Source organism: Vicugna pacos, chromosome 1, assembly GCF_048564905.1.
Source record: "Vicugna pacos chromosome 1, VicPac4, whole genome shotgun sequence".
Lineage (NCBI taxonomy): Eukaryota > Metazoa > Chordata > Mammalia > Artiodactyla > Camelidae > Vicugna > Vicugna pacos.
The window spans coordinates 7405769-7420136 of record NC_132987.1 but is presented as its reverse complement, the minus strand read 5'-3'; the positions used below and the strand labels follow the sequence as shown (position 1 = coordinate 7420136).

The following is a 14368-nucleotide window of genomic DNA, read 5'->3' as shown; positions in this document are numbered from 1 at the left end:
ATCCTAAGGAAACTGCACTGCTTGGGAAAGCAAAGAGAAGCTGGTGATCATTTGCTCTAGTACCTAAGACCTCATCCTTCAAGTTTTCCTGCCCTCTAGATCTAGTAAAGAAGGGGAAAAAAGAGAGAGGGAGTAAGAGAGGAGGAGGAGGTAATGAGGGAGAGGATCCTGACAGAGAGGAAGAGAGATGGGCGGGGCCCTGCCCGAGAAAGAATTGCGCTCCAAGCCACGCCCCCGCTTCCCAGGTAACCGGGTAAACAGACCATCTGCCTTTTCCCAGTGAACTCCGCCAGCTGTTAAGTGATAGGCAGGAAGCAGAGAGCAGGAAGTCCGAGTGGAGATGTGCTCTTTCGTGCGAGTAGGGTCCTCCAAAGGGTTGGGGCCTTCCAAGGGATTGGGATCTTCCCCCGAGCCAGGTACAGCTTACCCCTTAGAGAGGGGTGCCCCTGGAGGAATGAGGGTGTCTGAGAGGAATTCTCCCCTGAGCATGGAGGTGGGGCTCGCCCAGGAAGGAAAGGATGTCTTAGGAGAGAGGAGGGTCTTCGTGGGAACAAACTCTCCCACAGAGTTGGGGCTCAGAGTGGGATTAGGAAGAGAAGGCTCCCCATGTAGTAATAAATATGAGGACAGGATGGCATCACTGAAAACAAAATCTCCATCAAGCAAGAAGCTTGAAATAGGATTAAAAAGACAGAATATTTCTGGGACCTTCATGGAGAGGAGTAATTTAGGAGTCAGCAGGGTCTTAGGCTCACAGGAAACAAAACCTTCTCTGAGAATGTTGCCAGGAAGAGTGGGTTTAGAAGGTGAGTGTTTGCTGGTAGGGTGTTCTCCTGGAAGGGTAACACAGCCTTCACTGGGCAGGGTGTGTGAAAGTCCACAGACTCTAGGAAGCAAGAGACGTCCTGTGGCTGGTGACCCGGAAGGGTCAGAGGCTCCCGTGGGGAAGCAGCCTGCTCCGGCTATGGAACCCAGACAGGAACTGGAAAGAGAGTCCACCTGTGTGGTGACGAAGCCCAGCGCAGAGATGGAGCCTCCTGTGGAGGTGGACACGGGGCTTCCCCGACCAGAGGAGCCAGATGACGCTAAGACTACAGAGCCCCAAATGGGCTTGGTGATAGAACCTCCTGAGTGCCAGTGTGCCCAGCAACCTGAAGAACAAAAAGAGGCTGTGAATATTGAACCAGGAGTCGAACCTCCAGATCGCATCAGACCCATATACTCTGGCAAGTTTTTTGATCGGATGCCTTGTTGGCCAAGTGTAAGTTTTTTCCCCAGTACTTTCCCTGTGAACAATGTATAGCCATGTCTTTATCGAGATGATAAACTAGAGAGACTGGTTTGGATGTGTGGCGTCACATCGCAAAGAATTTGTTGAGATTCTGATATTCCTTGTCCCATTGGACTCTTTCCAGCTGTTCCTCTGTCCGATCGCCTCTGACACTCTGCCTCCCTTCCTAGATGACAGCTTTGTTTTCTGTGCACATAAGTGGTTCCTCTTGATTTCTCTCTCCTTTCTCCTTTGATCTACATTTCATTCCTCAGTCTGCATTTTTTCAACCCTCTTACTGAAATACATGTTTTATCCTTAATGTTCATGTACATTTTTCAGAAACTTTTTTTTTCATTCACTGTTCTGTGAGTTACTTATTCTTTCCAGCAAAGACTTGTGGAGGCCATTATGCTGGGTACAGGGCACTATAAAATGAAAAGCCCATGATCCCTATCCTATGGGTTTAGGCTCTCATGCCAGTGTTGGAAACAATAACAAAACAAATATTATACAGACATCTAAATGAATAGCAACAAGTGTGATTCTTCCTTAATAGAAGTACACTTTAGTCATGGAGCTCAATGACGTTTGGACAGTTCTGTTTGGAGGCGATGGGAAAGCCTTTACAGAGCAAATAATGTTTGATCTAATTTAGAAAAGTATCAGTATTTGTCAGATGGGAAAAAGGGTTGGAGCATCTTGGGCAAAGAATGGCAAAGAGCATACCCAAAGCTTCTTGTGTTTGAGACGTGTAAGTACTTCTGTTTAGCCAACATGATGATAATACATGAAGAAGAAGAAATCAAAAGGTTCAGAACGTGGGGGTAAAACAGAAGCAATAGTAGATTTTTATGAGGGAAGAAATAAGTAAAATACGCCTTTTGGAAAGGTAATTCTGATAGTGATAAAAATGGTGGACTCGAAGGAGGAGATCCTGGATAACAGGGAAAAGTTAGAAGGCTACTCCAACATAATGATGACCTTAAATTAGTGTAGAGTTAGAAAAAATAGAGAGAAGAGGGCATTTCTGGGAGCTTTTTAGGAGATGGTGCTGTGAAGACTTGTCATCCAGTTGTCCATCTATGTGGTGAAAGAGGGAAGTTGACGGGTGACTTAGGAGTTTCTAGGTTGATAATGAGATCTCTTCCTGTTTGGTGGCAAATGAGCATCTGGTGTTGGCTGTCCTGAGTTTGAGATAGCTACAGGATATCAGATGAAAAAGCCAGGGAGACCATCAGTAATAGGAGACAGCTGGAGCCACGAGTGGGGATGGGAGAAGAAGGTCTAGGCAAGGACCTTCAGAAACATATGAGATGGTCAGAGAAAGAAATGTCAACAAGGTGAGTTCTTGAGGACAAGGATTTTCTCTTATTTATCCTGTAGTGTCATGGCCTATTACCATGCTTGGCAGATGGCAGACAGTGGTCATTCAGTAAATGTACGTTTGATCAAAGGAAGGCAGGCTGGATGATTAAATGGGAGAAAGAACAGTCAGAGAAGAAAGAGGTGAGTCTGAGACGGTGGTATTGAGCAACATTTAAGTATTCTGGGAATGAAGGATTCCACACAATGAGATTTGAGAACACAATTCAGCTGAAGTGGTCACAGGGATTCTGCAGAATTTTTTCTGCATCTGCAGACTTCTCTTCCCCTTGGGATTCCGGGTGTTTTCTTTTTTCTTTTTTAAAAATCTGACCCACTTTGCTTTCTGGTTCCCTTATTGGATTTCCCCAGCCACTCTCTTCTCACTTGACTACGACTGCTTCCCTTTCTCGATTGGTTCTCCAGTCTATGGCTTCAGACTTGATCTCACACAGAAGCTGATACAGGTGTCCAGTTTCCCCATACAGGCAATTCTAAAACCTCTGCTTCCTCCTGCCCCTCACACCCTCCTTTTAAATGTGATCCAACAGGGAAGAGAGTTTCAAGGAGAAAGTGACCAGCAGTGTTAAAATATCTCTGATAGATACATAGAATAAAGATGCATTCACTTTGGCCTTTAAGGGAATTAGAAACATTGTTAAAATGGCATGATGGAGGGACATTTCAGATTCCAATACACTGAAGAGTGAAATTAGAGTTGAAGAAAACTCCTGTGAATTTTTTTTTTCCCTTAAGAAGTGTGGCAGTGAAGAGAACAGAGTAAAGATTCTATTCAGGAATATTTTTAATTTTTAGTTAAATTTTTTATATTGAAGTATAATCGGTTTATAATGTGTTAATTTTTGGTGTACAGCATAGTGTTTCAGTTATACATATATATATATATATTTTCCCTTTCATATTCTTTTTCATTATAGGTTATTACAAGATATTGAATACAGTTCCCTGTGCTAGACAGTAGGACCTTGTTGTTTTTCTATTCTGTACATAGTAGTTTTAGTATCTGCAAATCTCAAACTCCCAATTTATTCTTTCCCCCTGGTAACCATAAGTTTGTTTTCTATGTCTGTGAGTTTGTTTCTGTTTGGTAAATAATATTTGTGTCATTTTTTAAAGATTCCACATATAAATGATATGTCTTTCTCTTTCTGGCTTACTTCACTTAGTATAACAATCTCCAGATCCATTCCTGTTGCTGCAAATGGCATTGCTTCATTATTTTTTATGGTTGAGTAGTATTCCATTATATCTATACCACATCATCTTTATCCAGTCATCTGTTGATGGACATTTAGGTGGCTTCCATGTCTGGGCTGTTGTGAATAGTGCTGCTACGAACACTGGGGTGCATGTATCTTTTCGAATTAGAGTTTCTTCCAGATAGATGTGGGATTGCTGGATCACAGGGTAAGTCTGTTTTTAGTTTTTAAAGGTATTTTTATTTGTTTAGCCAATCAGTAGAGGAGTTTGAGATAATGCAAAGGAGATAATGGCCATAACTAGATTCCAGATACCTAGGAGGGTATGGAAATAGGATCACAGGCCAGAGGAGAGATTAGCCTTGGCTAGAAACGAGGCCCTTTTAAAAATAATTTTTTAAATATTAAACTGTCTACTTTTACTATAAAATGAAGATACCATTATAGAAAATTTAGAAAACAGGAATGAAAACACCCCTAATCTCATCACCGTAACGCTTTGCCTACTAGCACTTTGCAGCATTCACGTTAGTTAACAGTTATTGGTGGCTTTGCTATTTCAACATCACTACTCATGAGCTCTTTACAGGTGAGGAAACTGAGGCAAATTAAATAATCTGGCCAAAGTCTTACAGCTAAGAAGTGGTAGCCCCAGGATTTGAAGTCACCATTTCCAATTCAAGAGGCTGAGTTCTTAACTGCACTGCACTTCCTGACACTTCCCTCCAATTTCACTTTTATGTAGCTTATACAGCAAGCATAAGAATTGTCTTGATTTTTCACTTACTATTATTTAATATTTTTTTGATGTTATTACAGAGAACTTAAAAGATCTTTTAGTGATTAAATAAGGATAAGATTTCTTTAAGCCAATATATACTTCTTTAGTTAACTCACTTCCTCTTGTTGGATATTAATTTTTTCCCATATTTTTGTGTAAAAATAGTCTATGAACTTCTTTATGCACATGTCTTAGAATATTTCCTTAGCATAGAGTTTCAGCAGAAGCCAAAGGATGGATTATTTTCTAATTCTTGTTGCCAAATCCCTTCCTAAAAGATTGTACTACTAAAGTTTAAAAATTAATGATTTGTGGGGAGGGTATAGCTCAAGTGGTAGAGCACATGCCTAGCATGCCTGAGGTCCTGGGTTCAATCCCCAGTACCTCCACTGAAAAATCAAATAAGTAAGTAAACCTAATTACATCCCCCCTGCAAAAAAAAAAAAAAAAAAAAAGAAGGAAAGAGAAAAATTAATGATTTGCAAGACACTGTTTTAATTCACATTTATTTGATTTATAATAAGATTGAAAATTGTTTTGTTTTTAGTTTTTATAGCTGGTCATCTTGCTGAACTCTGATCAATCTTTTTTTTTCTTTTAAACTTTTTTTAATTGAGTTATAGTCACTTTACAATGTTGTGTCAAATTCCAGTGTAGAGCACAGTTTTTCAGTTATACATGAACATACATACATTCACTGTCACATTCTCTTTCACTGTGAGCCACCACAAGATCCTGTATATACTTCCCTGTGCTACACAGTACAATCTTGTTTATCTAGCCTACATTTTGAAATCCCAGTCTGTCCCTTCCCACCCCCATCCCCCGGGCAACCACAAGTTTGTATTCTATGTCTATGAGTCTGTTTCTGTTTTGTATTTAGGTTTTTTGGTTTTTTTTTTTTTTTTAGATTCCGCATATGAGCAATCTCATATGGTATTTTTCTTTCTTTTTCTGGCTTACTTCACTTAGAATGACATTCTCCAGGAACATCCATGTTGCTGCAAATGGCGTTATGTTGTCAGTTTTTATGGCTGAACAGTATTCCATCATATAAATGTACCACATCTTCTTTATCCAGTCATCTGTTGATGGACATCTAGGCTGTTTCCATGTCTTGGCTATTGTAAATAGTGCTGCTATGAACATTGGGGTGCAGGTGTCATTCTGAAGTAGGGTTCCTTCTGGATATATGCCCAGGAGCGGGATTCCTGGGTCATATGTTAAGTCTATTCCTAGCCTTTTGAGGACTCTCCATACTGTTTTCCACAGTGGCTGCACCAAACTGCATTCCTACCAGCAGTGTAGGAAGGTTCCCTTTTCTCCACAGCCTCTCCAGCATTTGTCATTTGTGGACTTTTGAATGATGGCCATTCTGACTGGTGTGAGGTAATTGCTTACCATTATTTCTTTTGGATTTTCTAGGTAGACAATCATATTGACACTTCTGTCTTTCCCTCTTTAGTATACATAGCTCTCATTTCAATTTCCTATCTCATTGCATTGCCTATGATAAATAAGATAATATTGAAAGGTCTCTTTTCAAACTTTAATGGGAATGATTCTAATGGTTCATTGTTAAGTATTATTTTTGCTGAAGATTTTTGGTCTATCAAGTTAAGGACACCCATATCCATTCTTAGTTTGCTAAGAATGTTTAAAAATCAGGAATAGAGCTTGAACCATGAAGAGCTTTCTCCATATTTGTTGAAATACATCTTTTCTGAATTAACATGATTAATTTTCTAATAGTGAACTATCTTCATATTTTGGGGCTAAGCCCTACTTGGTTGTCATATTATTATTATAATGTATTCTTGGATTTGACTTCCAGTTTTTCACTAGGAGTTTTGCATCTATGACCCCATGTAATATTGGACAGTAGTTTTCCTTTTTGTGTTTTCTTTGAGTTTGGTATTAGGGTAATGCTAGTACATGAATAGAATTGACAAGTCTTCCATCAAGCCATCCCTTGATCACCATTAATGCACTGACTGTAACAGAAACCTTGGGGTTATTAAGACAAAACAACTGAACTTTACAAAGTGCATTGGTAAATGGTATTGAGCCCTGAAGTACCAAGAGGAAGAAGGAAGGAAAGATTCAAAGAAAGTTTTAAAAAAGTTATTTTGTCTACAATGACTAGATAGTATGTCAGGCGCTAGGGCTGCAAAGATGAAAAATGATACAGTATCTGCTTTCAAAAAACTTACAGTCTAGAGACTTGAGCCCAATAGACAAATGATTTCACAATATGGTAAATGTCATGCAAAGGGATGCCTTAATTTTTTTCCTGTTGTGCACCCAGAGAACCTGATGGCTATGTGGGGATGGGTAGAGGCGAAGGGGTCACCCATTTGTAAATCTTGTGAAAACTAGACAGTCATACAAACCCTGTTTTGAAACAAAAAAGGCACAACAATTCATTTTGTCTGAATTCGCAAAGAGCTATTCTCTGCAGAATTCTGAGAAGTGGGTGGTTTCAACTGCATAACGGGTTCAGGGCCTTCTGGGCAGAAAGATTGATGCTATCATGCCTAACTTTTTTGCTGAGATATTCAGAGTTAGGGATATCTACCAGGAAAACAGAGTGATCTTGACCAAGGCACAGTGGGAGAGATAGGACCACTGTCCTAGCCCATACTGAGTTTGGAGAGTGGAAGGTGACATGATGATTATGGGTCAGTGCGTCTTCAGCAGCTGAAAATGGGCTGGTATCAACCTTCCTGAGTTGACTTGAACCATGGTAACCAATCTTGTGACAAATAAAAAAAGGTACTTGGTCACTGAAAACTGTAATACTGGGGGCTGAGTAGGTGGCCAAGTGAGGTGGCACTGGTGTAGTTGGGAACTGAGGAAGGAGGTGGCTGAGGGAGGTGGTCAGTGAAGCTGGGAGCTGGTAACATCCAGAGGCAGATAAGTAAATATACTGAGGACAATAGAAGCCAGGTTTCTTACTGGTAGAGAAACAAGTTACAAATACAAAAAGGAGAAGGGTAGAAGGAATCCTGTTGTGTTGGATTGTAATTGGAGGTACTGGTGGAAACCATGTCAAAATCCACATCTGTGTATCTAAACTAGACACATTTAACTGAACAGAATATTACAGAATTGATACAGATACAAGGGGGGGCAGTATACACACACATTTCCTAGCTCTGTCCTGTAAGAGGACCTAAAAGAAACAATGTTTATCTGGTAGCAATGAGCACACTAGAACCCAGATCTCGATTTCTAAATATTATTTTCTATTAAAAGGAATCAGGACCCTTTGGAGGAATGGCTGACTCTAGGGCTGGTGTAGTACAGTATGTACTTGGAACACCTTAGAGAGCCAAAAAGTAAGAAAATTCTCAAAGAATAATGCAGATATGGCAAAGGAGGTGCAGAAACAAGCTTGAAGGGGCCCCCAATGGCCCAAACTGTTATACTTTGAGGACTGAATAAAATCATCTTTGACTATAAGGGGAAGGGGAGAGGGATAAATTAGGAGTATGGGATTGACAGATACACACTATCATATGTAAAATAGATAAACAACAAAGACTTACTGTATAGCACAGGGAACTGCATTCAATATCTTGTAATAACCTATAAGCAGAAAAGAATAAAAAAATGTGTGTGTGTATATATATATATATATATCCAAATCACTTTGCTGTATACCTGAAACTAACATAATATTGTAAATCAACTATATTTCAATTTTTAAAAAATTACCATTGAATAAGATAGAAATCCATGACTCCATACTGATATAATATATCAACGATTGAATAAATAGCAAGAAAAGAAAGTTTCTTTGCAGTATAATGCCAATTAATAATGTAGATGGAATGATGGAATTAGAAAGTCATCATTTGGTGACTATCATAGTAGTAATGGTTTAGGCAAAAATCATCAATGGATATTAAAACAGCAGGTAAAAGTTTAGTGAGGAACTGATATTTACACAGAATAATGATTCATGACAAATTTTACAGCAGAGAATCCCAGCAGGCTTTACCTTCAATGAGTGATCAAAGTTAACCCTACCAGTCATAGGACAAGTTGACAGCACGTCCTCCCTGATGGAAGAATACAGCATCGTTTCTGTGATATCGCTGACAAAAATGTGTAACTTTAACTCTAATCACACCCAAACTGGGGCACATTTAACAAAATAACTAGCCTATACTAAAAAATGTCAAGATCATAAAAGACAAGAAAACATTAGGAACTGACTAAAGGAGACAGAAGAGACATGAGGACTAAATGCTGTGTGTGGGTGCTGGCTGCCCAGGTGCCTGGATCCTGACTCCCTTCAAGAGGACCTGCTCCGGGGCGTGTAGCCAGTTGACAGCCTCTACCTGCTGCCCTCAGGGACCTACGGCCGTGGTAACTAGCCGGCCACGCTCTCAGTGATGGAGCTCAGCAGGGACTCTAGAACTGAACCTGTTTACCCAACACAGACTCCTTAAATGGGAAATACAGTTTCAGAGACCACACATTGACCTGGCCAAAGTGTTCTCAGAACCATGCTGTGTTCTGAAGCCCTTCCTTCTTAATACTGCCTTCCTGCTCTCCTTTCAAAGGTGTCATGGTCTGAAATCTCCCCCTGCCTACACTGCCCTCATCTGTCACAGGTGTTTCCCTTCCTAAGTCTCTTGTATGGCTAATCATGGTGTCTGCTTCTCAAAGGAAACACACAATCACACTGTGACCCATGGATTTGCTCCTTTTACGATAAAAGACAGTATTAGGGTAACTGGTGATATCTGAAAGGGGTCCTTACATTAGATACTACTATTATATCCATGCTAATTTCCTGATTTTTGTGGCCTGTAGTGGTTGTTTTTTTAAGATAATAGAAATAAAAGAAAATAGAAGAGACAACAGTTTAAAATTCTCAATATACTTTAGAAAATAGGAAGATTTTCAATACACTTTAGAAAACAGAAGAAAATAGGGAGTTACAGCAACTGATTTTGCAGAAGAAAATGAAATCTGACGGAAACCAGGTAGAAATTTCCACCAGAAATGATCCAGTTTGCCTGGATCAGCCCTTGGAAGAAGATGTAGTAAAGCTTGGAGCTGAAAACTGAAGGACTGGCTCAAAGTCTGAATTCAGCGTAGCTGGGTTTCTGGTTCCCCTCCATCCTATGCTACCTGATTCCCTACCTCTTTGCACCAGCTCCTGCTCCCTTCTACTAGAACTGGATTTATTTTTCCAACAGGGTTTTTGGAGTCAAAAGACACCAAGCCCAAGGAAAAGCAGAGGGGCAGCTCCAGGCTGAAAATGGGGCATTGTAAAATGTACTTTCTGTGGTGTAATTTCCTTAGCTTCCTCTCCCAATAGGCCCCTAGAGGGCAAGTAGCCAGTGTAAAGCCAGCTCTTCCATCAGTTGGCAGTGCAGAGAGAGGCAGGAGAGCATTGGGAATAAGAGCAGAGATTTGGAAGCCAGCCTGCTTGGGTTCAGAGATCTGCCCATATATGAGCAGTGTAACCCTGTTACAGTGGGGAGGCTAATAGTACCTACCTCACGGAAATCATTATGAGTATTAAAGAATTAATACAAAGCCCTTAAAACAGTGTCCAGCATATCCTATGTGCTTTATAATCATTAGCTATTATTACCATCATTACTATCTTTTGGAAATTCTGAATAGCCTAGAGGGAAAAACAAAGGACATTAGGGACCCTACCAAAATAAAGACTGCCTCATCATCTGATCATCTTATAGGAAAGCCCCAAGAGTCAACAAGCCCTGTGCACACGGAGCTACATAGTCCCCGTGGAGCCTAACTTTGATCTGTTGATCCGACGCCAGCTGGAAGGGAGAGGCTGAAACAAGCTGACAGAAAACCCAGAGGGGACAGGGAAGATGTAAGCACACAGAAAAGTAACCTGAGAGATAAAAGAGGCTGCATCCAGAAGACAAGATTGGAACTTTTACAAGAACAGCCAAAGAAGGAGATAGAACATTTTAGAACTTAAGTGTGACAGGCTAAATAAAAATTCAACAGAGGATTGCAGAATGAAGTCAAAGACATTTCCTAGACATTAAAACAAATGCCCTTGAGGCAGACGGAAGTCTCATAGAAGATCATTGTCCCCTTTCTCAGGTTAGGGGGTCACTAGGATCAACTCAAGGTGGCTGTTAAAACTGCTCCTAAGTTCTGTCCTGGCTCTGCACACAATTGATTCTCTTATTTCTAGTGTACCTATCACTTGAAGGTACCATATTTTATTTAACCATTTGCCTATTGTTGTATATTTAGTATGTTTATATTTATATAAATAAAACATAAGTCCCTTCTGTTTGTCTCTTACTGGACCACATGAAAAATGACACAGCAGATTTTCACCAAACTTGGAGAGTATGCTTGGTGTGAATGAAAAATACTGCAAACCATATCAGTAAACAAAGAATGCGGAAGTCACCAAGTCATCAGCGGCTGCCACCGCCCCCCCCCCCCCCCACAGTGAAGACAAGCCTGCAGCCTGGCCTCTGCAGCCAGTCACAGTGGTGCCCTCTGAGGGGACTCAGAATAAGAAAGGACAGGATACTGGCCCTAGATAGCTAGGTGCTTGTCAAAGGAATGAATTCAATGAGCCCAAATGTTTGCTCCCTCCCACACATAGAAAAGGGCTAAATTCTTTAACTTGAGATGCCTGGTTTTCTTCAGTTAACAAGTAATCTTTTAATATTCCAACTACCTGGTCTTTGTTGTAAAACTCCTATGTATCTTAGCTCCTTCCCTACCTCTTTGGAGCAGTCCCTCAGAGCGATCTGAGAGGCTGTCATCCTGGCTCAAGTCCTCCCGCCAAATAAAACATAACTTTCAACTTTTAGGCTATGCATTTATTTCAGTCGACAATGGCCAGGTTCAAAGTGCAGACTATAAAGAATTGAGTATGTTTATGTTGTGGAGCTTGGTGGAGAAACTATAGGGGAGTAAAAATAATTTCCCCTCACCTTCTGAGTTCTTGGCTGAGACTTCCTGAGACAAAAGACAGGTTAATAAGAGGAAAACAAACACATTTATTAACATGGAGACCTCATGTATACATGGGAGATACCCAGGAAAACTGAGTAATCCCCAAGATAGCCCAAGCCACCACTTTAAATACCATCTTTAGCCAAAGACAAAAAAATAAGATGTTGGGGCAAAAGTAGGGCCAGCTATGGGAGGTTACCAGGGAAAGCATGGTAAACAAGGGTAAGATTTCTTATGTAGGTTAAATCAGTGCCTTCTCTACTGATAAAAGTTTCTGGCCACTTAGAATCAACATTCTCTTTCTGGTACAGAGAGACACCTTTATAAATGATTTCCTTTGTGAAATGTAAATGTTCCTTAGAAAAGGGTAATTTCAACTCTGTTTTCAGAGCTTTTCTCATGTCTGCTGTTTCTTAAAATAATTGGTTCAAAACGATCCTTATCTCAAGGAGGCATATTTTGGGTGGCAAATTCTGCTCCCCTTCACACCTCAAACTGATGAACAGGCATCCTTAAGAACAACCGAAATAAAAAGAGATCCATGACTGAAGGAGATGGGGAGACATCACACATATTATGACACTGCAGACAGGAAACAGACACAATGGCTTCCATTTTTGTGTCCCAGTCAAATGGCCTGAGGACATCAAAACCTGATTACAGACCCTAATTTGCAATCAAATTACTTTTCCAGTGGGCAACTCTATAAAGAATAACCAAGGGCATTTCTGTCCAATAGAATGTTTATAATGGTAGAAACCTAGAATACCCACTGTCAAACACTTGGAAGGGAAGCAGATGAGGGACAAGTAAAGTTATCTATCAGGCCATGGACTGATTGGTCCATCAGTCCATCCAAGTAAGTGAAGTAAGTGAAGTAAGCCAGAAAGAAAAAGAAAAATACCATATGATATCACTTATATGTGGAATCTTAAAAAAAAAAAAAGACACAAATAAACTTATTTACCAAACAGACTCACAGACATACAAAACAAACTTATGGTTACCAGAGGGGAAAGAGGGAAGGAAGGGATAAATTGGGGGTTCAAGATTTACAGATACTAACTACTATGTATAAAATAGATAAACAACAATGTCCTACTGTATAGCACAGGGAACTAGAATTAATAGCTTTTAATAGCCTATAATGAAAAAGAACATTTACTTATGTATAACTGAATCACTAGGCTGTACACCAGAAACTAACACAACATTGTAAGTTGACTATATCTTAATTTTAAAAACACTCAAAAAAATAAAAATAAAAATAAAAGAATGGCTGGAGATTCTATAACATGAATAGCAAAAGAGACTTTATGTTCCCTGATATCTCTGACATTTATCATTTCCAGCTGAATTAAAAAATCACTTGTAATTACCAGTACTGAAATCAAATCAGTAACTTAAAAAATCACAACAAACAAAAGTCCAGGACCAGAGGGCTTCACAGGCAAATTCTACCAAACATTTAGAGAAAAGTTAACACCTATCCTTCTGAAACTATTCCAAAAAACTGCAGAGGAAGGAACACTTCCAAACTCATTCTATGATGCCACCATCACCCTGATACCAAAATGAGACAAAAAATATCACAAAAAAAGAAAATTACAGGCCCATATCACTGATGAACATAGATGCAAAAATCCTCAGCAAAATATTAGCAAACTGTATCCAACAATACATGAAAAGGATCATATACTATGATCAAATGGGATTTATCCCAGGGATGCAAGGATTTTTCAATATCTGCAAATCAATCAATGTGATACACCACATTAATAAAATGAAAAATAAAAACCGTATGATCATCTCAATAGGTCCATAAAAAAAGTTTTCGATAAAATTCAACATCCATTTATGATAAAACCTCTCCAGAAAGTGGGCAAAGACAGAACATACCTCAACATAACAAAGGCCATATATGACAAACCCACAGCTAACATCGTACTCAGTGTTGAAAAGGTGAAAGCATTTCCTCTAAGATCAGGAACGAGACAGGAAATCCCACTCTCGCCACTTTCATTCAACATAGTTTTGGAAGTCCCAGCTACAGCAATCAGAGAAGAAAAAGAAATTTAAAAAATCCAAATGGGAAAAACATGAAGTAAAACTGTCATTGTTTACAGATGACATGATACTATACATAGAACATCCTAAAGACACTACCAGAAAACTATTAGAGCTCATTAATGAATTTGGTAGTTTCAGGATACAAATTAATACATGGAAACCAGTTGCATTTCTATACACTAACAACAAAATATCAGAAAAAGAAGTTAAGGAAACAATCCCATTTACTATTGCATCAAAAAAAAAACCCAAAAAACAAAAACACCTAGAAATAAATCTACCTAAGGAAACAAAGGACCTGTATGCCAAAAACTATAAGACACTGATGAAAAAATTGAAAGATGACACAAAATAGATGGAAAGATATATTGTGTTCTTGAATTGGAAGAATCAATATAATTAAAATGGCCATACTACCCAAGGCAATATATAGATTCAATGCAATCCCCATGAAATTACGAATTACATTCTTCACAGAACTGGAACAAAAAATGTTAAAATTTGTATGGAAACACAAAAGACCCTGAATAGCCAAAACAGTCTTGAGAAAGAAGAATGGAACTGGAAGAATCACACTCCCTGGCTTCAGACTATACTACAAAGCTACAATGATCAAAACAGTATGGTACCAGCACAAAAATAGACACATAGATCAATGGAACAGGATAGAAAGTCCAGAAA

The 14368-nt window shown here is 39.4% G+C and overlaps 1 protein-coding gene across 2 annotated transcripts in view; it reads left to right on the top strand.

Annotated features, from left to right (window-relative positions):
• The first annotated feature begins 285 nt into the window (after positions 1 to 285).
• EFHB (EF-hand domain family member B) overlaps positions 286 to 14368 on the top strand; it is a 44520-nt gene continuing 30437 nt past the window's right edge. Inside the window, exons 1-2 of one of the 2 annotated variants that reach the window (XM_072947354.1) lie at positions 339 to 416; positions 865 to 1261. In XM_072947354.1, coding sequence (XP_072803455.1) covers positions 965 to 1261 — 297 coding nt within the window. In that variant the 5' untranslated portion in view covers positions 339 to 416; positions 865 to 964. Of the gene's footprint in view, positions 1262 to 14368 lie in introns of both variants that reach the window. The other variant, XM_072947296.1, reaches the window with a different exon arrangement.